General features: G+C 40.0%; 2 protein-coding genes across 2 annotated transcripts; both read left to right on the top strand.

Moving 5' to 3' along the window:
* Positions 1–173: 173 nt before the first annotated feature.
* On the top strand, positions 174–9,879 carry CKAP2 (cytoskeleton associated protein 2; the record flags this gene model as incomplete). The annotated part of the gene is made up of 9 exons (XM_084226499.1): positions 174–234; positions 1,770–1,857; positions 2,638–2,713; positions 4,417–5,237; positions 6,243–6,408; positions 6,921–7,088; positions 7,599–7,671; positions 8,386–8,770; positions 9,642–9,879. 9 exons carry the CDS (start codon positions 174–176, stop codon positions 9,877–9,879), a joined length of 2,076 nt encoding a protein of 691 aa, XP_084082625.1.
* A 1,419-nt stretch (positions 9,880–11,298) lies between these two features.
* NEK3 (NIMA related kinase 3) lies at positions 11,299–23,992 on the top strand (the record flags this gene model as incomplete). The annotated part of the gene is made up of 16 exons (XM_084200952.1): positions 11,299–11,344; positions 12,548–12,762; positions 13,551–13,644; positions 13,881–13,978; positions 15,027–15,110; positions 15,711–15,778; positions 15,897–15,983; positions 16,989–17,043; positions 18,612–18,812; positions 19,154–19,223; positions 19,822–19,868; positions 20,771–20,870; positions 21,303–21,425; positions 22,436–22,570; positions 23,216–23,342; positions 23,926–23,992. Exons 2-16 carry the CDS (start codon positions 12,646–12,648, stop codon positions 23,990–23,992), a joined length of 1,473 nt encoding a protein of 490 aa, XP_084057078.1. The 5' UTR covers positions 11,299–11,344; positions 12,548–12,645.
* Between the last annotated feature and the right edge of the window lie 1,750 nt (positions 23,993–25,742).

The raw sequence follows: 25,742 nt of genomic DNA, 5'->3' as shown, positions 1-25,742 counted from the left end.
GGACCGTGTGCGGCTGACCCGCGCCCTCTAGCGGCGGCCCGGGGAGCGGCCGCCATGTTCTCCCCGGGGGAGCGGCGGGCGGGCAGCGCGGCCCGCCATTGGCCAGTTCAAGCCCCGCGGCCGGGCCAATCGGGGCGGCGCCGGGCGATTCAAACGCTCGTTGCGCGGCGGTCATGGCGGCGCGCGCGGCTCCGCAGCTCCCGGCCAGCCGCAGGTCCGAGCCTGCATTCCGCGGTAAGGCCGGGACACCCGGCGGGGACAGGGACGCCCGGGCACCGCGGGGCGCTCACTCGCCCGCCCGCGCGGGGCTGAGCGTTACCGGCCGCCGTTGCAGGCTCGCGCGTGGCTGCGGCGGGTGCAGGAGAGCCGGTGCGAGAGAGGGGCCGGTCGGTCTCCGGACTGTGGGAGGGCAGGGCAGGCGCTCCAGGCGAGGTCGGAGACCGGGCAGGTATTGGTGGCAGCGCTCGCTGTTGTGGTCCTAGAGCTTGCGAGTAGGCGTACGAGGCTTCGCTCTCCTTTGGCAGGGCTGGGGCCGGTGCGGACCCCATCCCGTCCTATCCTATCCCCTGCCCCAGGTAAGGTCCTGGGCTGGAAGCCCTCCCTTATGACAAACGGGGCGCCCTGGCGTTAAGCGCATCCTCTTGAAAGCAGCAAGTGCGGTGCCGACCTAGCCCCGGTGCTCTTGTGCTTATTTACTTTCTGACCGGTTCGGCTTCTGCAAGCTGAAGCAGGGGAGTCGCCTTGGCGGGGCTTTGCTGTTCGTGCGAGGGGCGGCGAGAGCCGTTTTTGAAGCAGAAAGTGCTGGGGAGCTCTGGGATGCACGCCCGGCTCGCTGCCGTGCAGCGGCTCCTGGCAGGGGCACTGCTGCTGTACCAGCTGTACTAGCTCCTTCAGAAGCAGGGAATGGACACTGCCTCCTGTAGCTTTGCCCAGAGAAGGGCAGGGAGCTGGCGAAGGGTCTGAAGCACCAGCCCTGTGAGGAGCAGCTGAGGGAGCTGGGGGTGTTTAGCTTGCAGAAAAGGAGGCTCAGGGGAAACATTATCCCTCTGTAAAACTGCCTGAAAGGAGGGTGGAGCCAACTGGGGACACGCCTCTTCTCCCCGGTGACAGGACAAGAGGACAGTCTCAAGCTGTGCCAGGGGAGGTTTAGGTTGGACATTCGGAGGAATTTCTTGACAGAAGGGGTGATTAGGCATGGGAATGCACTGTTCCAGGAGATGGTGGAGTCGCCATCCCTGGAAGGACAGTGACAGCTGTTCTTAGGACCTTTTCAGGATCATTTCATGCTGGTATTAACACTGCCAGTAGTCTAACATTTGCACAGATGTCCAAGTTACAGTGATAGAGAAGCAAATGACTTTACAGATGGTCAGTTGGGTTCACGTGCATGGTGCTTTTCATGTGTGCTATCCTTGCTACTGCCACAAATGAAAAGTGTGCTTGCTGAACCAACCGTGTGGAATACTGGACAGGCATACAGAAGATAGCAAGCCTGATTTTATGTTACAAAATTGTGTTTCTTTTAGCTTAATACAGCAAACCAGCCAATTTTGTGCAGCTGTGAAGTTACATTCAACCATCCCTTAAATACTGCATTTCTCAAGAAATGTATAGGCCATTGAGATGTGAAAACTACGGCTTTATTAATCCATAGTGTCTATATTTTGCAATGTCTTGATGCTTTTCTAACTGCATTTCTGTCTTGACTAAGAAAGTTTAACTTAATATTTTAGCTGAAAATGTAATAAGTCTGTCTTAAAATCTGCTAGAACAAAGACGGCAGAAAGTCGAGGAGTATCTATCAAGAAAGAAGACTCTTTCTGGTGTGCCCATTCAAGAAAACCAGATATCGATCAGGTAGTGTTTCTGGTGTGGCTTATATTCTCTTATGTTCATATTCACTAATGTTCCTTCGTTTTCATCTCAGCTGGCTTCTGTAGGTCCTCTGATGCAAAGATACCCCTTGTGAACTAGAATGTTCATTTTCAGTCACATGCAGTAGTGCCACGTCTCTTATATAAACCCATTACAAAGCATCTGAGGAAGAAGTTGGATTTGTAACTTTAAACTGAGATATTTTTCTTCCGAGTTGTCAATATATTTTCATAGTTGCTAGGAGACAATACTGCTCTTGGTGGTTTCGTAACTTTCTGGGTAGTCTGATGCCAGCTCTGGTGACTGACTGAAGGTTTTGGAGCCTGTCAGTGTGGTAGGAACTACGTGTCCTTGTTCAGACTTGTCTCAGATGGCCTGGGCTCTCATGATTGCAGAAGCTGAACTTCAGCTTCTTGTGCTACTCCACCTTTCCTCTTAACTGCAGCATTTAGAAACTTGACCTGTAGCAGATGCATCTGACCAGACAAATTTGTACTCATTCTTAAACATGAGTAATTACACTTGCAGTAAATTCCAATCTGTTAGACAGCTTTTTATGGTGTAAGAAGGATGTTTTCCAGCCTGGGTTCTGATCAGTGGTTGCTTTACCATTTGTTTTTGCTGGAGGAATAGTGCAAGCTAAACAGAAATGCTTCAGTATGACTACATTCTGCAGACTATCAACTGAAACATGTGAACATCCTCTAAAGATACATCCCTTTGTTGCATGATTTAAGATGTCTTTTTTTTTTTTTTAAGCAGTAGCAGAACCAGGAGAGCAACTACCAATAAACTGCAAGACAAATTACAGCTCTCAACATCTCCCAAGCCAGAAATGGTAAGTTTTTGACTGATACTTAAATACTGATGGCACTCTGTTTCTATGGCTACAACATTCCACTTACTTAAATCTATGTTGTATGACTTCCAGAGCATGAGAAGTTTGCAGGTGCAGTGGTGTGATTTATTAGAACTTTATTTAGTCACTGCTTATTATATGCTTTTTGGAAAGCTGCCATATTACAGTAGGAAATGGATTATATTGATATTCAGTTTGTGCCCAACAGGAGAGTTAAAGAGGATACCATTATTGCTGAAATAATGCTTAGATTTTAACAATATTTCTCAAGAATCTCAGAGGAGTTTTTGATATTTTTTGAGTCTTTGGGGAAGTTATTTAAAATCTGAGTAAGGTCTTCTGTCACAGTAAAGAGGTTTATAGTTACTTGAAAGAAAGCCAAACCATTAACAAAATGAACTGTTGAGTATGTATGTTTTTTCAGTGGTGTGCTGGCAAAACTAAGGTAATCACAAGTAGATGCCAATACCTAATCAGAGTTTAAGGGGATGTGTTCCCTGTATCATTTCATGTCACTTTCCTGGAATTAAGATCCAAATGGTTGTGCTGCTTCGAAATAGCAAAACAGAAATTCTTCTCCAGACCTGTTCTCAGGGAAAGGTGAGGAAAAATAGACATAAGAGCTGTGTTCATGTTAGACAGTTTAGAGTTTGGGTTTCAGAAGATTTGAGATGTGGAGTTATTTGAGGAGAAGAGCAAAAAACTTAAAGCTTCAAAACTGAATGTTGAGGAGAAAAGTTGCAGAAGTGAGAACAAGTGTGTTTTTAGAAATTTACTGAAGGTACATATATTTTTCTGTATGTCGTGTATCATTTAAAGTTGAGTTAAGCTACCTATTTTCCTGAAATAACAGTCCTCACACTCAAACTCTAGTTATGCTGGGTTTGTCAAATCTAACTACTAAGCCTCAATGACAGACCAGGAAATGAGTTTTCTTTCAGGTCAAGAGCATCTTCCCTAAAGTCTGCTCCTGCAGACTTCCATGTGTCATTCACGTGTTTTTTTTTTCTTGCCTTTGGATGTTTCACTCTTTCAAAAGCTGCTGCTTGGACAATGCTGAATTAGTTGCTGTAGAGCAATGTTTTTGGAGGGAAAGACTAGATTCCACTTTTCCTAAGGGATTGTGCTGAGAACATACAGCTGATAGTTTCAGTGAAGCCGTGTAAAACTGATGTAACCATTCTCAAGTTGCAGCATCCTACATCATAGTAAGAGAAGTTCTCTTCTGTTGACATCTCCTAGTGTCCTAATTATTACTTTACTCACTACCTTCTGTTAGTAGACTATCCTTCACACTAAGTGGAGGAATGGTGCTGCCCATTAAGTGATGAGGTATGCAAACAGAGATACTGCTCTTGACTATATACAGCCTAAAGCAAGTTTCTGCTTTATAACTCTTCTGAGGAGGTAATTTGGGCAGTTTAAAGCCCACAGTTGCTTTAAGAGTTTTATTTCTTACTTCCAAGGCAGAATTTAAGCAATTTTTATTTGATTTTTGATGTCAATTCTGCAGGAATAGTTGACAAATGACCTACTTAATATTTATACATTACTTCTGTAGGCACCTTTAAACTGGCATTTACGGTTAAGCACTTTAGTCCTGTGAATCATTGGAAGCCTCTTTGGAAACAAGTAACATGAACATATATCTAATATTTCCATGAATTTGCTTTTGATTTCAGGAAAATAAAGAGAATGCTGATAAAGTGTCATGGGACCAATCAAGTGTAAACTCAGAAACAAATGTTGCTTTAAACTCTTCTACAGTTCCACTGACAAGTTACATAGCAGGGACAAACTGTAATCTTGAAAATCAAACTCCACACAATAAAATCATTGATATAAAATCTCAGCACGTATCACTTAGCAAGGCCATCTTGGAAATCAAAAGAATTAAAGAGAGGCATCTGACAGCAGAAAAACAAAATGCAAGTATCAGCGTACCAAAGAAACCAGCTCTTGGCAGATATCGTGGCAAAGTTATCCAATCCAAGATAAATTCTTTCTGGAAAGCAGCAAAAGACGAGGGGGAAAAAAATTCTTTGCCAGACAAGAAGCCTTTTCCTTCTGCCACCAAACAAGCAGCAAATTCTTTGTTCTCGAAAAGCTCTAATTCATTTCTGAAGACCGTCAAAGTCACAAACAACACTAAACCTGTAAAATCAAATGATGTCCTGCCATTTCAGGGCAAACCATCTGACAAAGCTGCTACTAACTCACAGTCTGGTCTGAAGAAACAGCTGACATTTGCTGTGCCACCAAAGAAAGTAACAGTCCCAAAAGTGGTTGGTGGAAGGCGACCACAGCCACTGAAGGCCCCTTCTAGCAATCCTGATCGCAAAGTGCGGGGTGTGAAGAAATGTGCAGATTTTTGCGAAGATGCACAACCAGAAGCTCTAGCAAGATCAACTTTTGTTGCTTCTGGTACAAAATCAGGACACAATTCTAAAATGGATGAAAAGAGAAAATCTATTCTGCCAAAAGAGTCAGTAGAAGAGAGAAGGTAACTAAATTACTGTTGTAGCTTACTCTTGCAAGTTATTCAGGCCTTTTTCCCAAGAATATCTAGCTTGATCTATTTGTTGCTGTATAGACTCTGAAAAACAGAGAAATAAGTGCTTGAACTTGATGCCTGAGGACAGCCGACTAAAATTTAAGGCTTAAACTGAGAAATCAGGATTCGATTGCAGAACCTTTACAGGCTTACAACTTTTCCTGCACAGTTAAAAAACAGATGTTGCTGGAGCTGTTTTTTTAGTCTAAGTGTTGTGACAGCATTAAGGATGACAGATAATCCTGTAAATTAATTTCACATACATGTCATAGATTTAAAAAAAAATGACTGAGGCAGGATGCATACAGGCAGAAGCATCTTTACAGACTCAAGGAGAAAACTTGTCAATGACGTTTTTCATTTTGGTGAGTGCAGCATAGACAATGGGTGGGAATATGATTCACAGTCTAAAAGTTAATTAATATTCCTCATACAGAGGTCCTTGTAGTAAGTCACATATACTAAAAATTGATGGTCTAGCGGGTGGGGTTGAAATGAAACATTAAAACTGAATTACACTTCACATCAGTTTCAGATTCTATAAATTGTGTGATAGGGTTGTTTAGGGCTCTTCTCCACAATTTGTCTTATGATATTAGTTTCTAGTTTTCTGGTTTGAAGTGGGATGGGATGGGGAGGATAACACATAATTTAGAAGCATTTTTTTTACCTTCTTTTGAAAACAAGGGTCTGTAACCTAAGTCTCTTGTTGCAGCTGGAAAGAAAGAGATTAAAGTGCTTTAACCTGGTAGACACCTAAAGCATACAGTAATACGCGTAGTTTTGAAATTTCCATGCAGATCTAAAAGGCAGCTTTACTCCTCTGGGGTTTAAAAGAAGATTCAGACTACCTGGAAAGTATGTCTTGGCATGACTTACCCTAATTAGCATTAATCAGTGTAAAAAACCCAATAAAACATCTGTTACTTCAGCTAATAATATTCCTAAATGCAGAGCTCGTCTGGCTGAATGGAGGGCATCTAGAGGAAAAGTGATGAGACGACCTCCTATACATACAGTTCTGGGAGCCCAGTCTAAAAGTGAAGAACAAGAATTCTCTGCTGCTGATACAGAAAAGATCAACAAGACTCTGAGTGAATGCTTGCATTTAACAGAACAGGTACTTGGACCCTGCCTAATGAGTTCTGATCATATAGGCCCTGACAACGTGAAAATCCTCTGGGCATGTTAGACCCACCTGAGTCAGATACAATACAACAATTAGGAGACTAATTGTTCCCCAAGTTAAGCAATATCATAGCTTTTGCCAACAGCTGATGAAATTAACGTTTACTAAATCAGTGAGCTACTAAATAAGTATAGGCAATAATGGTAATAATAGTAATTGAACTATAATGAGAGTAGATAGGAATTAACCTGAAACAAGTTTGCATTTGCAGAAACTTGTCTGTACTTCTGAAAAAGTCTTTTTCAAGTAGTTCTGAAGATGCCTGTACGTCTTATTACCCCTTCTACTTAAAATACTGTGAAAATAATTCTAATTTTGAAGAATAGGTGAATAACAATTCTGCCAAAGGAAAAAACCCTTTGCTTTCTAGTTCAAAAGCAGCAAAACTACAGCACCTCAATGTGCCAAATGCATTGAAATCTCTACTTTTGTGTTGACTTTAGGGACATCACAATGATGAAGCACGTGCCATGTTGGAAGATCTGATACACAGCATTCCTGGGGTTAAAAAACTTGCAAAATATTGGATCTGCTGTATGCGTCTTGAACAGATGGGCCATCTTGGAAATCTTATTGCTGTCTATGAGAAGGCCATTTTGGCAGGAGCAATGGTAAGCAACTTTTGTTAAAATTTGAGATTAAAAGTAAGACATGAAAGTATGGTCTGTAAAATACAACTGCTTCTGATTGTATTAAATACCTTTTTAGTAGGAGGAAAGCCACATGATCTACCTGACCATAAAAATAATGGATTTGGTTTGCTCTGTAGCTACTGTAGGTACTAATTTGAAGAAGAAAGTTTTAGGATCATCAGGTTACCATAGTACCACTAGAAACCCAAAATAAAACTCAATTTTACACCTACTGATGGACTTAATTTCTCTGCTTTTATATCAGCAAGATTTTAGTACATCAAATACATCTTTAGCACACCAAATACTGAAAATACAGGATTCACTTGTGTTCTGACTTAACACCGAACAGCATTAAAGAAAGGATTTGTAATATCAAAATCATGTGGCCTGCTTCACTTTCCCTGTAACTATTATACCAATCAAATAGGCTGAGATTATAGTTCATTTTGGAATTGTTTTTCTAAAACAGTGCGACTTTTTTTCCAGCCCAGAGAGGAATTGCGACACACACTAGTAGATACAATCAAAAATACTGAAGGTCTTTTTAACTCTGACAATGGTAAGTCTGAGTACTCTGTTCTAGTTATATGTCTGATTTGATAGCCAACAAAAGGTATTTAAACTATTTGTACTGATATTAAACTTTAATTCATGGAAAATCTTCCATGATCATTTTATACTCAATTGTCTTTGAAAACAATCTTGGCTAAACAAATCCTTTTCAACAGTGGGCATGTTAAAATGATTGGAGATGCTCTTGTGTTCAGAATTGTTAATTAAAATTTATAAAAGTGGTGTCATCCAGCTATTTCAGCCTGATTATCAAAGAGTAAATAAAAATACTCTTGTGAGCTAAAAATCAGTGCCTCTGACTCAAACTCCTTCACTATCAGAAGTCTGGCTGTGTTATTGCATCATGTCAAAGGTTGTAAATATTCTAATTTTGGAAGTAAAGTAGCCATAAATATTTCCTTTCAATATAACCTAACCTATCAAGTATCTGAACTCAGAAAGTGGCTGAAATACTTGTTGAGAGCTGCTGCACTTGGAAAGGAAGAGAATGATTTCTCAGGATGTGTACTTAGCCTGAGCTTTCAGGTTGTAGATTTGTAAGCTAAAATTATCAGCAACTTAAATTGTTGTGGCTCAGACTCCAATGCACACTTACCTGAAATCTTAGAGTTCTACATGAGAATAAAAGTTATCTCTCTAAAAACATTCTATTTAGTTGTAACTAATTGCAGGTGTACTTTCTTCAATGTTGCATTTTTAGGGGAACCTGTGATAGAAGCTCATTTAAGTGAGGTAGTAGAAGTCAGCAAGGAACCAAATTCATCCGTAGAGCCAGTTCAGGAAACCTTCAAAGATCTCTGCCCAGATGATGACCAAAAAGAAGAGACTGCTAATAAGGCAGAGACAAGCAGTGAAGTTATCCAAAAAGAAGAAGTTGATTTAGACTTAAAGCCAAGAGAGATCTTGCCAAAAAAGAATAAAAAGCACAAGGCTAAAGAACGGGCAAAAAAGAAAGGAAAATGCGAAAGAGAACAGAAGGAGGATGCGATAAAAAATACAGCCCAAGCAATTAATTCTCCTGAGAAAGAGAATGACACATCTTATTCAAGAATTTGCAACCCTCCTACCACACCATATTTGGAAAGGTAAGATTACTTCAGGTAACCATGGAAAGTCTGTAGTGCCTGCAGTAACTGTGTCCTGTTGAAACAGGGAGGCACTACATTTATGAATACTTAGTTAAAAGCTCTCAAGAACCACATTTTTAGGATTGCTTCCTCTTCCTTCAGAAGGAAGTATTTTTAAGTAAGCTTCTCTATTTACCCAAACCGTTTTGCTTTTGAATAGTTTACTGCAGAGTAACCAGACTTAGGTGACAGAGATGTAAATTCCAGATTTAGGATTCCCTTCCACTGCCAACACAGCAGTAGCAGTTCTACACTGAGCTAGGAAAATAGAAAGATGTCTCCATTCCTCCCCTTTTCAAATGTAGATAAGGCTGTATGTCATAAAACAGAACAGAATTAGTGAACAAGATGTAACTGGCCTGTAAGGATTATTTTAATTGTATCTTGAGGCCAAGACCTGGGTAGTAACCTCAATAGAAACCAACTAATGCTTTTTTTTTTTTTTTTTTTGACATAAGTTTTTTTCTAAGACGGTAGACTTAAGGAAGTTGTGCTCAGCTTTAACATCTGATGGAGCTGGAGTCCTGGCAGCTGTCCAGTTGAAGTCCCTTGCAGCAGGAAGAACAGTTTCCCCTGATGGAATGGGAAAGAATCTTTCTTTGGGGACTCTTTTCAGGAGGTTTTCTGGGTTAAAATATTTTTCCTAAGAAAAGAGTTGTATATCTGGTTTTAACTGAATAAGTGGAAAGGGACCTGTTTCCTTTGGCTATGGGAATGGGAAGGAGTTGAACAGGACATGACTTGCTGTTTCTGCTGGTTACTGCAGAAGTAACTTGTATGATGGTATGACTATGTTTATAGTTTTGGTTTGTTGTGTTCTTTTCCTAAGTGTGAAGATGCATCCTGAGGCAAATGACTGCACTGCTAAAGATCTGAAAATCATAACTCCTTTGCGATATTCTCAACGCATTCGGGAGAAGATGTGCAAGCTGCCTGATGCTGTTAAAGAGCAAGATCCATGTGTCTCTTCACTTGAGCAGCTGGGAGACTTGGAATCAAAATCCACTGTGTTTATTCACAAACAGAGCAATGCCCTCCAAGAAACAAGTGCTGAAATAGAAGAGTAAAAGTAGTGCTATTGCTATGGGGGGGGTTAAAGATTTGATACTTTTTTAGGGAGAGTTGAAGGGTACTTGCATAAAAGCTTTGAGAAAGGAGCTGTCTAAAATTTGTGGACTGCCTGTGTCACTAAATAAACTTTTAAATTTTCTGCCTTTTCAAAATTTTAACAAATCTGTCCTGGGTTAAGTACTAGACTAACCACTGTTGTCCTTATGTTGACTATGTTTCATTAAATTTTCAGTTAAGGACTAAGTATAATGCTTCATGTTAGTAGCTCATAGTAGTATATTGCTAATACCTACTGTTTACTTGTTGCAATTCCTGTTAATTCCTTAGAAATGTGCAATCTTTTAGCTTAAGAAAACAAAGTAATGTAGGTGTTCCAGTAATGCAATGTCTACTCTGACAAGATTTAGCTTTGAAAACTTTAGCCAGCTAATAAGGTGTGTGCTGAATTTAAAATGTTGTATCCAGGTTTAGGGCTGCTTCAATAAAACAGAGTTTAATCTCTTCAGTTACTGAGATTTGTTCATTATCAAGTAATCATAATGAGGTCTGATACACTACTTCTATGTGACAATTTTTATGTTGGTTTGTATTAGTCTGTACTATGGTATACTTATTAAAGTCATTGCATTAGTTGTGTTTTGTTTGTAAGAATTTGTACCTGGCAGGTTGTGTGGGTCCAATCTGGCTAGCTATGGACCCCAGCCCACACAGTCTTACATAGGACAGAAGGCAAAACACAAGCGGTCTTGTCCACGTGGGGCAAAGTCCTAAATCTCCTTGATAGGAGACACCAGATCATCCAGGTACCCCCCCTAGGTGGAAGAGCCCAGATGCCTCATGGTGGGAGACTTTTAAACCTGGAGGACGGGGACCATAGCCCATGGGATACCGGTGAGGAGGGGGTGAGGAGGAGTAAACCTGGGACACCATCAGCACGGGGGCCTTTGGAAGGGAAAGGCCGTGTGCTACAAGAGGGGAATCCCATGAGGATACAAACATACTCTTCTGCGCAATAGTACAGAACCCAGTTCAAAACAACCAAATAACTATTTAGTGCGATACAACAGTTGTTATTTGTTTAAAGGTTAAAGCTATTAGTCTGTTCTTGAGAGTGGGCTGTCAAAGCACAACACTGCCCTATTTCCCATGTTTCCATGTCTGCGCCCCTTAGCGGAGCAGCAGCGCCACGGCCCCCATCAGGGTCGGGCCGCTCCCGCCGCGGGGCGGGCGGGGCCAGCATCGCCGCCCCGCTCCTTCCCCGGCCTCGGAGCCGGCGCCGCCGCCCTCCTCCTTCCCCGGCCTCGAAGCCAGCGTCGCCGCCCCGCTCCTTCCCCGGCGTCGGAGGCGACGCCGTCGCCCTCCTTCTTCCCCGGCCTCCGCCCCAGGAGGGCGCGGGCCGCCCGGGGCGAGCGGCGGCGGTGTGCCCAGGCCTTCCCGCAGGTCTCGGCCCAGCCCGCTGAGGTGAGTCCCCAGCGGGCCTTGAGGGGCTTGGGGCGGGCTGGGGCTGCTCCTCTTCAGCGTAAAGGAGCCGGAGGAAGCAAAGAGCTTATCAACCCGTTAGAACACCATGTGTGTACACAGAGGATGACTTAAAAGCGCCAGGGTTTTCAAAAAAGGCTAACAGCCCTCTTCTGCATGAGACATCCTGGAGGAGATGTGTTTTTAGCAGGAAAGGGGATCATGTGGGAGTTTCAGCAGCTGAGAGAGCTCTCAGGAAGGCTGGGATTAAGCTCAGTATTGGAGGAGAGGACACAGCCTCACACTGTGCCCTGGGACTTGCGGGTTGGATATCAGGAGGATTCTCTTCACAGAAGAAGAAGAAGTGATTAGACATTAGCATGGCTGCTCTGGTATGTGGTAGAGTCACCATCCGTGGAGGGGTTTAACTGGATGTGGCGCTCAGTGCCATGGTGTTGGGATGTAGGCTGGACTTAACGATCTCAGAGGTCTTTTCCAACCTCATTGATTCTGTGATCCCCTGGTATAGTCTAAACATCGCGACAGGACAACTGGGAACATTACAAAAGTGCACGAGGGAAGTTTTACACCAGACATAAGGATGTATCTATTTACTGAGAGGGTTGTTGAACATTGGAACAGAATTCTTAGAGAGGTGGTCAATGCCCTAAACCTGTTAGTGTTCAAGAAACATTGTCATGATGCCACTGTCACGCTAGTTCAACTTTTGGTCACCCCTGGAGTGGTCAGGCAGTTGCAGTAGATGACCATTTTAGGTCCCTTGCAACTAAAATATTTTATTCTATATCTTCCAGTTCTTGAAATCTTTGCACAATAACTTTTACCAGTTTGATCTTGCTTATGCTGTTTTAGGTGAGAATTGTCACTGGAAGCTTTAAGCTTGTTTCTAATAATATGCCTGTGAGTTTTCTTTAGTGTTATGAAACCACCTGCAGGAGCGCAGGTAACAAAAAGGAGATGCAAAGTTGTAAGTCTATAACTGACACTTTCAAAGAGATTGAGCATTTTAAATTAAAAAATGCAGAAATAGTACTATAATGTTTCAAGTTTTGCTTTCTGGAGGCCTCATCTTCAGTAAAATCAAGGTAACATTGCAGGGAAGTTGTGTCATGGTAATGCTGGACAGTTAGGTACCCACATTTATCACCCCTTCTTGTTATTTTGTTTGGGTCTTTTTTCGTGCAGGTTATATTAAGAGAAAATTTTTAAAAGTTTTAAGGTACTGACAAAGCTTAGAAGGTAATCCTGTGAATGAAGAAGTGTTGGAACTGGATTTATAAAGAATGGAAGGATACAACGTGTTGAAAGTACTAGGAGAGGGATCCTTTGGCAGAGCTCTCCTAGTTCATCCTAGAATCAGTGACCAAAAGTATGTAATGAAGGAAATAAGGCTTCCAATGGTAAGTGTGACACAAACATCACCTCACCCACCACCCACCAAATCAAAAAATCGTAATTCTGGGTGTATTTGTAAAACACTGAACAGTTTTTCTGAGAGTTTAGACAGGTTTGTGGCATGGTTACTGTATAACTACATCTTGAGCTGATGTTGTTGGTACTAAGTGAAGTATATGGTTAGATATTGGGATGTTGGGAAGTGTAGTAGATATGAAGGTGCTTAGAATGTTCCCTGTTCCCACTGATGCCCTTGGCTCGATTGCCATCGATTTCACTAAAATGCAAATTTCATCTTCAATGTCTAATGAAGAAATTAGTGTCATATTACTGCTGGTAGTCAGCTATTTGGGTTACATTCTCTGCACTCAGCTAAGCTAAAAGTCACAAAATATGAGGCACTGGCTTTCTGAGGCCAAAGCTCAGCATCCCCTGGGCACTTGGCCTTATATTGAGTTCATGCAGACTACCAGCTGTTTCAAAGTCAGTGTGTGCTGCTTTATTACATAGTTCTGCACATTTGAAATAGAAAAAGTCATTAATTGAAATTGGAAAAGATTCCCTCCAATTTATAAAAACCAACAAAGTACCACATGCCCAAAAAACCCAAAGAAGTCTTCAGCTAGTAATAAACCATAGATTAAAAAGATGGGGCTTTTAAACTTTCTGAATGACTTGAAATAACTGCAGATCAATTCTTTAAAATATTTTTCTTTGGAAAGTGTGGCACTTTATGTGTATACTTGAACATTTGTTAGTGTAAAATTTATAGTAAGTGTGTTTATATTTTCAGTCTTCATCTGGTGTAGAGAATTCTAGGAAGGAAGCTGTTCTTTTGGCTAAAATGAAACATCCAAATATCGTTGCCTTTAAAGAATCATTTGAAAGTAAGTATAAAAAATTTAAATTCCTTCATTTGTTTGAAGTTGCATACTCCTCAGGGGTTGAGATTACTTTCTTTTTTTGTTTATACTATGTGTTATAAACAAAATACCTGTTTATTGTAACATAACACATAGCATGTCATTGGAGCTTTCCAGTAAAAAATATTACATGCAGTAAAAAATCAATACATATCCCCCTAATGAAAATACTAATTATTCTTAAATTACTAAAAATTTAGCTGATGGACATCTGTATATAGTGATGGAATATTGTGATGATGGAGATCTAATGCAAAAGATTAAACACCAAGGAGGAAATTTGTTCCCTGAAGACATGGTAAGAAAAGACATTGTTTTGAACCAAGGGGGCTGGGAATCCTTTTCCATGTAAACTGAAGCATGCTGCATAAACCAAATTAGAGATTTGCAAACATCTTGATGAAACAAAGTCACTTACACATAGAATTGGAGAATTACTTCTTTTATAGTTTCCATCAGATCAGGACAAGAGTTGGACTGAAATGAATAGAAAAAGAAATTGCTACTTGTATCTGAAAATTGTTCATATAGTGTGAAAACCAGTAAGGTTTGTATGCAATTAAGTAGAAATTTTACACAACAATTCAGGCAGAATTTAAAGCATACTAAGAGTACTGCCAATGGAAAGTGAACAAACCACTCTGGTAAGATAAATAAAGATAACCAGGAGAATAAATGCCTGCTTTTTATGTTGCAATTAAACCATTTAGTTTAAACCATTCAGTTTGTGCTAACTCCTTTTACCAGAGAAGCCAGAGAAGCTATAAAATTAGTTAGGAGAAGATTCAAAGGGACATTGCAGTGAATAGAAGCTACTTCCTGTTACAGTTAGGAGCACCACCTTCATTAAAATGAAAGGAGCAGAAACCTCAACTAATTGAATATTTAGATTTTCTAAGGCCTTTAAGAGTTTTCTTTTGTACTTAGAAAGGAACAAATTTCCTTCTAGAAACAGTACATTATTTCCATGTGAGTTTTGGTTTTGTTTGTTATTTGGTGGTTTGGGTTTTTTATCTATTTGCCAATTTACTATGTAACTTTGGTTAACTTGTTTAAAAAATTGACCATGAGCTAAAGCTCCAGGTAGTGATTCCCAGCTTCATTATTGCTATGTATTATTAGAGCTTTTTGGACACAGATAATAAACATTCCTTCTGCCATGTTAAAATATAATCTGTTTTAAAGAACTCAATCTTTCATGCTGGTTGGAGGCTGTTATGCTGGAGTTACTTTTAATGCCCAAATGTTCTGCATATGCTCTTGCTTTCATAATTTTTTTAATCTATTACTAAAGTATTCATTATATTGAGCATTGAGTGTTATAACTCTTAGCTGCTCTTTTTCAGATCCTTCACTGGTTTGTGCATATGTGCCTGGCTGTGAAGCACATCCATGATAAACGTGTGCTGCACAGGGATATAAAATCTAAGGTGAACAGAGCAAGTTTTGTTGCCATTAATAAACTCTCCTGCATGCAAAAATTAAATCCTCTCTTTTGTAATTTCCTGTGACTGCTGAGTTCTATGATTTTTATTAAGGCCTAAGAATAAAATGTAAATGAAATTGTTGAGAGCATGGGGTGATGTAAAACTGTGGATGAAGAGGTATCCTTCATATCCACACTGCTGATAGCACCAATTGCTTGTGACACTGCATATAACTTAAAAGAACTACAGAACTATGATAAAGTGTATGGATTATGCAGTTTGCAAATATCTTGCCTCACTTTTTTTTTTTTCACTCTTCCCTGTCAGAAAGAGGGAAATTCAGAAGAAAGTGGACCCTTGGTTTGAGTATAGCATAGAGATTAAGTCAGTTCTAAGTTCTGATTCTTCCTCTGCTACTGATGCTGAGGCCTTAGGCCCACAAAACCTTTCTGTTTTGGTAGAAGTATTAGGAGAAGCAAGTAAAAAGAAATACAAAGACAAAATATCAGAAGTGGGTATTGCTGTATTTTCTGTATTTCCAAACTGCAGAGATGATTCATAGAAGAATATTTAAGTATGTTAATCTTTGCTCTTGAAATGCAGAATGTCTTCCTCACTCAAAGTGGAAAAGTCAAGTTGGGAGATTTTGGATCTGCACGCCTTCTTGCACAGTATGTGGATATCCCAGCTGATCTCAGTGGTGTCAAGCTTTATTTTACCATTGACAAACAGTACAGAGTTCATAAGTTATTACTTCTCACCTGGCATTTCCTCTTTGTTGTTTCCTAGTCCAATGTCATACGCTTGCACCTATGTGGGAACTCCTTACTATGTGCCTCCAGAAATATGGGAAAGTCTGCCATACAACAACAAAAGGTACTTGTGTTTTTAGTGGTCACAGATAATGCCTTACTGATGGATGGGGTTTTTTTATTGCTGCCTCAATCTGGCTATGTGTCTTATCCATATTTGTTACAGAGAGGATACTGAGCTGAAGAAAATTTACAAAGAGGTAATTACAATTGTTTTAAGATTATAGTGCATAAATTCCTCTTTTCTTAGGTAGCTGAGAGCATAGTCTCTTTAGTCCTAGAAGTCTGAAAAACAGTATGCAGACCTCTGAAAAAGTAAATATATACATACTTGTGTGTATGTTTTAAGTGTGTATATATCCACAAACATAAATATGTGTTGGCATATTTTTGCTGGTCTTATTTTTTGGGGGTTGGTTGTTTGGATGATGGCTGATGGATGATTTTTAACCTCTTCATGGCAGTCCTGATAATGTAAGGATAATGGCACAGAATGGATTATTTAGATTTACAGAGCCCAGTTATTCTGATCCTTATGTAAGAGCTCTGATTGATTTTCCAGGGGAGGTAAGAAACCTTCTACAGTTGAAATTATTTCCTGCTCTTCTTGCAAGAAGGGCTTCAGTTGCTTCATATCCATATGGCAGTACTCACTTTTGGAGGAAAATGATGGGGTTTTTTCTCAGTAGGAGAATTCTTTTTGGCAGGGCCAGAATTCCAGCTCTCAGGATTATGTGGCTGCCATTTGATGTTAAGGGCCATAGAATACAAAGGCTTTCAAGTGCAAAAGGATAAATATTGTTGGAGCGAGTTACTTGAGAGACATCCTAGGAATAAAAAGCCAACTACCACTGTATGACAGTCATCTTCTTTTACATCAGGGTAAGATAAAATAAGGAAGAGCATTTCCACAGGAGAGGTTTAACACATGCTGTCTTTTATGGTTACTTAAATTTATTTTTAGCTTATTCAGCTCAGTTATGTACACAGATTAAATCTCATGCTTTTAAGCAAGATACTAAATTGTAATTTGTGGCTTAAAATTTTTCATCTCTCTCTATATCTACAGTGATATATGGTCTCTGGGGTGTATTCTGTATGAGCTGTGCACTCTAAAACACCCGGTAAGTACAGCTTTATTGCCATGAGAAAAGTTTTGGAATTCCTTGAAACCTAATTAGCAGTTAGCTGTACAATAGAGTTGACTGAAGTGCTTGCTACTGCTTCCAAAAGAGGGAAGTATTGCTCCACCCTTCCTATGCCTCCTCCACTATATGCTTCTGTTTCAGCAGTTCTTAGGACCTACTGGACCCTTCTGTAGAAGACTCTATTTTCAAATTTGTTAGAAAACAATAGGGTTTTTTACTTGGTTAATTTTCCTCAATATCATTGAGGTGATCTGGGCATATTGGATTGAGCAGCTGCCAGGCTGCTTCCAGATACCTGCAGCTGCAAGAGCATTGCATTTTATAGGATCAGGATAGTCCCAGGACATAGTGACAAAGACACTCAAAATCTTTGCTAATAAAAATATATTGTGTGCTAGTACAGCAAAATCTAGTAAGCAATAAGCATTTTGCATTCCTTGCATCAGTGATGCAGCTTTGCTTATTCTTCAGATCAAACAAATCACTGTCCAAGCACCATTCTCCTCTTCTCTTGAAACAGAAGGGACCTTGATGAATTATTCAGTCTTTCTGTCATTTCTGGGACACTGTCTTACAGTGTTGTTGCTGTGTTTCCTATGTGTTAACATCCTCTGGCTTCTCTATGCAGACTTGTAGGTAAAATAAGAACCCTTATAGGGATATGTTTGTTTTGCAGGAAGATGAGATCCTAATTGAGGGTCATTTTATCTTAGTTTTTTATAAGCAGCAGTTTCCTTTCATTGAGCTAATACTGTATCTTGAAATCAGAGAACCACAGAATATTCTGAGTTGGGAAGGACCATCAAAAATCCCAGCACCTGACACTGCAGAGGACCTGCCCCAGAATGGCACATATGCCTGAGAGCATTGTTCACATCCTGTGTATCAGCAAAGGTTCTCCACAGCTGCAAGTGCTAGCTGTGCAAGAGTGTGGAAGCTTACACTGATGTGATTTAGTGACAAGGGAGCCTGAGCATAGGGATGTGTTAGCCTAAGTAGATCTGTGGCAAGTCTTTGGCAGTGTCAGGGCTATTGAGGCAGAGCTCAGAGCTGGGCTTCCAAAGAGGGGAGTATTCTTCCCTTATTAGCAGTGTTGAAAAGTTATGTATCTGGTTTGATGTGATGGTCATGTTCTTGCATAATCTATCAGAGTTGATACAAAAAGGTGACACTCCGTGGGTGCTTGGCACCCTGCAGCCAAGCCAGTGGGGTGTAATCCAAGGAAGCTTCCTGCATGGGAGCTAGACGTTCTCAGACATTAGATTTGCAAGAGAAGGTTTGTGCTTTTACAGGCTACTTTTGATGAATTTTTTTTAATCAAAGTCTTCATATTTCTGAGCTTACTGTTTCGCACTTGCAGTACAAGTCTGATCTCAAGTATATGAATTGATGAATTTGATTTCTATACAAATAAAATTCAAACAATCATAAATTTAGAGGAGTAATTCCTGTCTGCTTTTCAGTTGTGGAAGTTAAATTATGTCAGCTACTTTTTACCTTATGCTTAAACTGTGTACTCTAATACTAATTTATTTTTAATGCAGTTTCAAGCCAAGAGCTGGAAACATCTCATCCTTAAGATATGCAAAGGGACCTATGATCCACTTCCATCTCACTATTCCTATGAGCTTCATTACTTAATAAAACAGATGTTTAAGAGAAATCCCCAGAATCGTCCATCAGCCAGTACTATTCTTGCAAGAGGCTGCCTAACCAAACTTGTGAAAAATTGTTTGCCTTCTGAGGTATGGTGTATTCTTTGTCTCTAGATTTCAGCAATACTATTATATTTTAGATACTAAATCCTTTTCATTTCTAGTTTGTTAGAGTGTAACTATAAAATGTAGTGTTGTGTAGGTCCTACTCTAAAATACATACAGTTGAAGACTTATCAGAAAACCTGAGTTTTTAAAAGTATCTCTTTTGAAAATTAAAGTTGGATGTTGACCTGATGCTGATAAAATTAGATATTGTTAGCTGGAACAGTGCACTTGTATAGCGAGTCTATTTTTAACAAATAGTATATGCAATAATTGAAGAAGCTTAAAACGATAACAGTGCTTACATCTCTTCATACACATTTCAGATTGCAAATGAGTTTGAGCAGATATTAAAGGAAACCAAGAAACCTGAGGGCAATGCAGCAAAACAAAAGGGTAAGTCAGTAACATTTTTGTTGATGTAAGGAATGACAGAATGAGTAGGAAATGTAAGATCTTAAATACAGCTATGAAACATTAGCATTAAATGTCCAAATCTACTTTTAATTATTTCAAAATCTAGTATTATTGAACTTACATAGAAAAATGCTTGAAGGGTGTAAATTATATTGCAACATAAGTGGAGTGCAAAGCTGCAATATATGTATTCTAAGTCTTAAGACTTGGGCTAGAAATAAACTTTATAGTTTTAGAATCAGCAAAGCTTTTAACAGTGGCATTTATTTTAAATACAAAAGTTCTTTCTTTCCCAGAATATGGTGAAACATGTTATGTTCATTATTTAATTTTTAAGGAGAGAATGTTGGACTTTTTTCTTCTGCATAAATTTAGCTACACCGCAATTAGTGCCCATTTGAAACAGAATAGTAGCAGGACTGTTGAGAATGAGCTGTGTTGTCAGAAGTGTGTAGAAGCTGTCACATAACTGTCATTGCTTGGTTCAGTGGCATTGCTGTCCTACCTCTAGAATACCACCTTACTACAGATGTTTGCTAAAGTTGTTAACTCTTGGATCTGTTTGTTAATGTGTCAGGTAGTGTCATGGCTGGTAGAAGCTCAAACAATAAGACAGAAAATAGAGTAAGTATTCAAATATAAATATAACGTTTCTATTTTAGTAATTTAGAATATTCTGTATTATAGAAAAGTTTCTAATGAAAATTATTCCTAAGCTAAACCATAAATCAGCCTATTAGTATTCAAATTGCAGTTTTCCTGTGTGTTTCCCACCATGCTAACTTTTTCATTCTTCCCATGTTTAGTTTAATTCCAAAGTGGATTTTTTTATAACCCTGTCAAAACAAATCCCAACCAAAAAAAAAACTTGTCTTGTCTTTCTAATTTTTTTTTTTTGATACTACAAAAGACTATACTTTTTTTTTTTTTTTTCTTTTGGGACACATTTAGAACTGGCTGCTGTGGAAACAGTCTAGTCTGGACATAGTTCTCACCAGTTTTTAGGGCCCATATGAGATTTCAGGAGAGGAGAATTAAGTGACAGGTGGCCAAGATGTCCCCTCTGGGTACCTTACCATAGTCTGACTCAGCCATATTCAGTATATTTTTAAAAAGCATGTCGCCCTGGGGCATATTTTATTTTCTTTTCACAGACTTGTCAATCTGAGAAGTTTAATATTTGGGTGCATCTTGTTTTCACTGAGAATGTAAATAATTTATATTGCTTGTGTTCTTAAATGTGAAAAAAAAACCAAAGAGAAATTATATAAAATCAGATAACTATGTGTGCTTAGCTTCAGAAACTGAGGTTGTCTGTCATGAGCACTCAGGGTGAAATGCAGTGCAATAATAGGTAGGGTGCGATTGCAGTTGGCTTCAAAATGATGGTTTAGTTTTCAAATCTTCTAATCTTTAGGCCAGGTATTTTATAACAAAACTGAAATAATTAATGCCATGTTAATATGACTGCTTTGTCTTTCTTGGCAACAAGGATAATAATTAATGAAGACTTTATTCTTTTAAAGCGAAGGAAAAATGAAAGTAGCAAGCATAGCCCCTTAGAAAAGAAAAATGCTGAGGGTTTCAGTGAAGCCACAAGGGAACAAAGGAGATCTTACCAAGAAGGTAAGTTTTACAGTTTTAGGGCTGATGCACTTCCTTCTGTGTACTGGTATCTACATGTCAGTGATACAGCCATTTAAATAGGTGGCTCAAACTAGTCTCAGGTAACTCAAGACAAGAAAACTACACCACCATCAGTAACTTCTGCAAGTACATTAATTCATACTGCTCACCTGAGACAAAAAAAAAAATTAAAATTCTCTTGTCAAAGTAATAAAAAATGACTGTTTGAAAACATTTGGAATAGAGTAAATGTACAGGGAACACTTTATAGTTGAGATTTGCACCCACAGAATCAAACATCACTGCTACTTAAGTGATTCTTAGTTCTTCTTTGCCTGGACAGGGCATTCTGGACATGGAATCAAGTTAGATGTTGGTTATCATGGGGGTTTTTTGTTACCATTACAATATCAGCTTCTGCTGTCTTCCCAGGAAGTACTGATCTGTCACACACCCACAGGAGGCAATGGGAAAAGAGGATATCCAATACTGTGCTGGATGTCCTGGAAAATGCGTCCTTGCTTTCTTCCAGTTTTACACCTGAAGAGACTGAAAGTAAGATTTAACTAAAGGTGCTTTTAATTCAAGCAATGTCAGTGATTCTTTACAGATTTTTAAAGCCAAAACTTTACATGGCATGTTTAAAATTATGGTAAAATAATTTAAAAATACTTCATTAACGAACACTCAAAAAGTTCACTGTGCTGAAGAGAATTTCTTTGTGTTTTTGTGTGACAGGAAGATTGCAAAGAGTGATGAAACTGACAGATAACAATAGCAACCCTAAAATTATAATAATCTCTAAGAAAATATTCTTTTAATACACCATTTGTGGAGGTAGCAGTGAGGAATTAATTTGGTGCAGAATGCAACCACCTGTCTTTCAAGTACAGCATACTATTGGGAGCATAAAACATCTACACCTCTACTTTTGTTGTGATTTAACATACAGGTTAAGGCCAGTGACAAGAACTGTCTGTGATGTGCCTCAGATGGGAGGCAGAGCCTTTTCTTTCTTTTGATTAAAACACTTATCATGAGGTTTCTTCTGGGAAAGGTTTCAACTTTAAAATGTCCTTCAATTGTTATGATTATTTAATGTGATTCTGGATATGTGTTCTAGGTAAATGTGAATAAATGCTGTGGAAATAAATAATCAAGATATGAGTAGCCAGAAAATTCCCAAGCTGTGGTAGGAATGTTACATGATAGTTGTGCACAGGGCAAGGAGAGTGGACAGAGGAATGCATGTATTTAAGTGTTCTGCTATTAAAAGGCACAGAAACAGCCTCAGGCTTCATTTTGAGGCTTACAGAGCCACAATGTGAGTTTGCTGAGACATTGCCTCCTCACACCCCTCAGCCAGTTCCTGTGGGCCCCCTGGCCACAAGGAGGTTCCACTGTTTCCTAAGTTTGTTGAGACGACAGTGGTGTGACAGATGGAGTTATCTAGACTCTTCCTTTTCTTCCTGTTTCTCATTTCTCTCTTGAATGTGACCTTGAATGTAATCCACACTGCTATGCAATTTTCTGTAAATAGCATTTAAGAATGATTTTATACCCAGGTGGTGGTGTTATAAACTACAGTGAAAATAGGCCACGGAAGCAGTGGAACAAGGAACCCCCTCAGACCCTGATGGACATGCTCAGCAATGCAGATGTCAGCTTAGCATTTAAAACATACACAATTTATACACCAGGTAAATCTCCATTTTCTGGGCAAACATTTTTGCAAACAGGTTTATTAATAAAAAATTTTTCCTTTTTTCTTTTTTCCCCATACATAGCTTCTCTGTATACAGATCGTTCACTTGGGTTCATATCACAACAGGCTAGTTTTGGGGTTTTTTTAAGTTTACCAAATGAAACATGGACTTAAAAAAGCCAGGTTTGGAATTCATGAGTGACTGTACATCTTCACTGCAGCTCTTCATGATGGACTTTCAGTTGCAGCTCAACAGCTGAATGAGGTCATGACAAAGCACAGACGCCTGCTCTGTGCTCCCTCCTGCTGAGCTGTGTGGTGTGTGTGTTAGGGAGATGCAGGAAATGCACTGTAGCCCCATCAGGTAAATCCCCCCTCACTGAGGCACTGGTGCCCTGCTTTGAGGGCAGGATGGTCAGCTGAAGACAGCTGCAGTCTACAGATCTGCACAGTCACAAATGCTTGTTCTGCACTTCAGTTGCCTTACTAGTTTATCCTCCCACATAAAATAGGTAACAACTTGTCCTGGAATCTGCTACAAACTGGGGATGAATTAGACTATTTTGTATTTATATTCTTAATAGTTTTACTTTAAAAATTAAAATATTTTGATGACATTTCAATTTTTTTATTTTCAAAGCTTCTGAAAACATATTAAGAGGTCCACTTTCTGATGAAAGCAAGGCATCTGATGAAGTAGATGGTGAACATGAAGTCGTTGTCATAGATTCTGAGAGACTTGAACCTAGATCTGATGAAGATGACACGTAAGTCCAAGCGATGTCCTTGGATTTATGTTTTCTTTGGTTCCTCAAAGAGATTTTTCCATAACAACATTCCCCTGAAAAAAATAGTATTTTTCTCAGCATCTAAATTAATCCCTCTCTTACATAATGAAATTGAAATTTAGTAGCATTTGATATCTTACAATGTATAAACAAAAATGTTGTGATTTTTGGATGTGTGTATGTTTTGGGGGTGGTTCTCAGACTTTCAGAATCTCAGTTTGTGTCACTGTTTATTTTTTGGCACCTAGAGATGACTACCTAGGCCTGTATTGCTGCAGTTCAGCTGCAGGCTGTCAATTATCAACACATTTGCAGTCTCTTAATACATTAATTTGCCTTTGCTTTTGATGAAACTTACTTGTGTAAATTCCATAGAGGATCATAAAAGAACCATTTTGGTTTTTTAATCACAATGGGGCAGGAAGTAAGTCTCTTGTGCTAATATTTTTAACATAATTTATTGTAATTACAAGGTAATTTCTTTTGGGGAAAAAAACAATTCAAGATTTATAAAGTTGCATTTTGCTTTTCAAAATAACATTTTTTTGAAATCTGTTTTTAGGGACTTTGAGGAAGATGACCCAGACTGGGTGTCAGAACTGCAAATGGTATTGAAACAGAGTGACTGAAAACCTGAATTCACCTGCAATGAGTGAAGTTAGGTGTGCTGGTATCCAAGTTGTTGTTAATAACTAGTTAATCATTAAATAATTTCAATCAAAAAAATCTGAGTGGGCAAGTTTTCTGTATCACAAAACTGAGGCTGGAAAATGCACAAGAAACTTTTTTAGAAAGAACACTTGCAGTTAGCTAAATGACTCCATGTATGAAATATGTTTGGAGTTGGTAATAGCTTTGCAGAAATGTTCAGTCAAATTATAGCATTGTTCAAGTTGTCCTCTTGTCATATTTCAAGGAGATGATGTAGCACTCTTGAGAAGGTGTAAAGGTGTTTTTCCTGAGTAGGTAATGAAGTGCAGTATTGGGGTGGGGAGCTGATGCTGGGTGGATATCAGGGGCCACCAAAGCCTCTCTTTTAATCCCCTGCTCAGCTGAACAGGAGAGAGAAAATTTAATGAAAGGCTCATGGGTCAAGAGAAGCCCAGGGAGAGATCACTCACCAGTTCTTGTCACAGGCAAAATGGACTTGACTTGAGGAAATGGATTTATTACCAACCAAATCAGAGCAGAGTAATGAAACATAAGCCCAAACCTTAGAACTTTCTCCTACTTTCCCTTCTTGGACTCAGTTTCACTTCAGTGGTCAAGGCTGAGCCCATCAGTGATGGTGGTCTCTGGTAAGAGATCAGAGGAGGGGAGAGGGCAGGGCATGGATGGGGACCCAGCTGGGTGGGTCTGTCTGAGAGCTGGCTGGCACTGACTCTGTCAAACATGGGAAACTTCTGGCAGATGCCACCCCTGTCGCTCCTCTCTACTACCAAAACCCTGCCTCACAAACCCAATACATATGTATGTGTAAATCATCTTTGAAGGGCATATTATGGGAAACATTTAGCTATGATAAAAAGTTGAGCTTTAGTTCGTGCCATTATTAGTACCCTGAAAATTCTTTGAGACTGAACTTCTGCCTTGATTCAATGAAAGGAGTTTTTTTTATATGCCACTACATTTGTGAAAGGAAGCAAATGTATTCATGAACAAGGACAAATTTTCCAACTTTGATAGGAGACACGCTTTTGCTGCAGAGAGTGCTATGGGCAATGTCAAGTTTGAGCTCTGTTCTGGTTACTGGCTAATAAATAGACATTTTACAATAAAAATGTGGCAAGGGAGAGCACAAATGCTCTTGGCAGAGTTCTCATGGGGAAGTGGTCCCAGACTATGTAATAAATAATATTAGGAATAATACTCAATGGAAGCTTTAGGAAGTCTGTAGTTCTGGTGTAGAGCCAGTTCATACCTCACCTCCTCTATTGCACGTAGGCTGGTACGTGAGTTTCCACCAAGGATTCAAGACCTTGAGCCGGTCGAGCTTTCCTTTCGGACCACCCCGCTCCTACCACTGACCACGCAAACCCCAATTCCGTGTCCGTGGGAGGGAGGGGCGGTTTGTGCCAGGTAAATAAAGCTCCTGCCCCTCCCGAAGGGCGCTGCAAACGCCACTCCTCCGGCGGGGTGCGGAGCGGGGCCGGCTCCTCCCCGCGGCCGGGTGGGCTCCGGAGGCGGCTGAGCGCACGCAGGTACCGCGTTCCCCTGCCGCCCCCAGCTGCTAGCAGAACTGGGACGGGCCGAACCGAGCCGGGCTGGGCCGGGCCGAGCCTTGCGGGTCCGCAGGGCAGGCAGGCCCCGGCGAGGGCTGCCCGCCGGCGCGTCCCGTCGCCATGGGGACGCGGGGCGGCCGGAGCGCTGCATCCCCGC

Source organism: Fringilla coelebs, assembly GCF_963513975.1.
Source record: "Fringilla coelebs genome assembly, chromosome: 2".
NCBI lineage: Eukaryota > Metazoa > Chordata > Aves > Passeriformes > Fringillidae > Fringilla > Fringilla coelebs.
The sequence above is the reverse complement of the archived record's forward strand: the minus strand, read 5'-3'. Positions and strand labels throughout refer to the sequence as shown.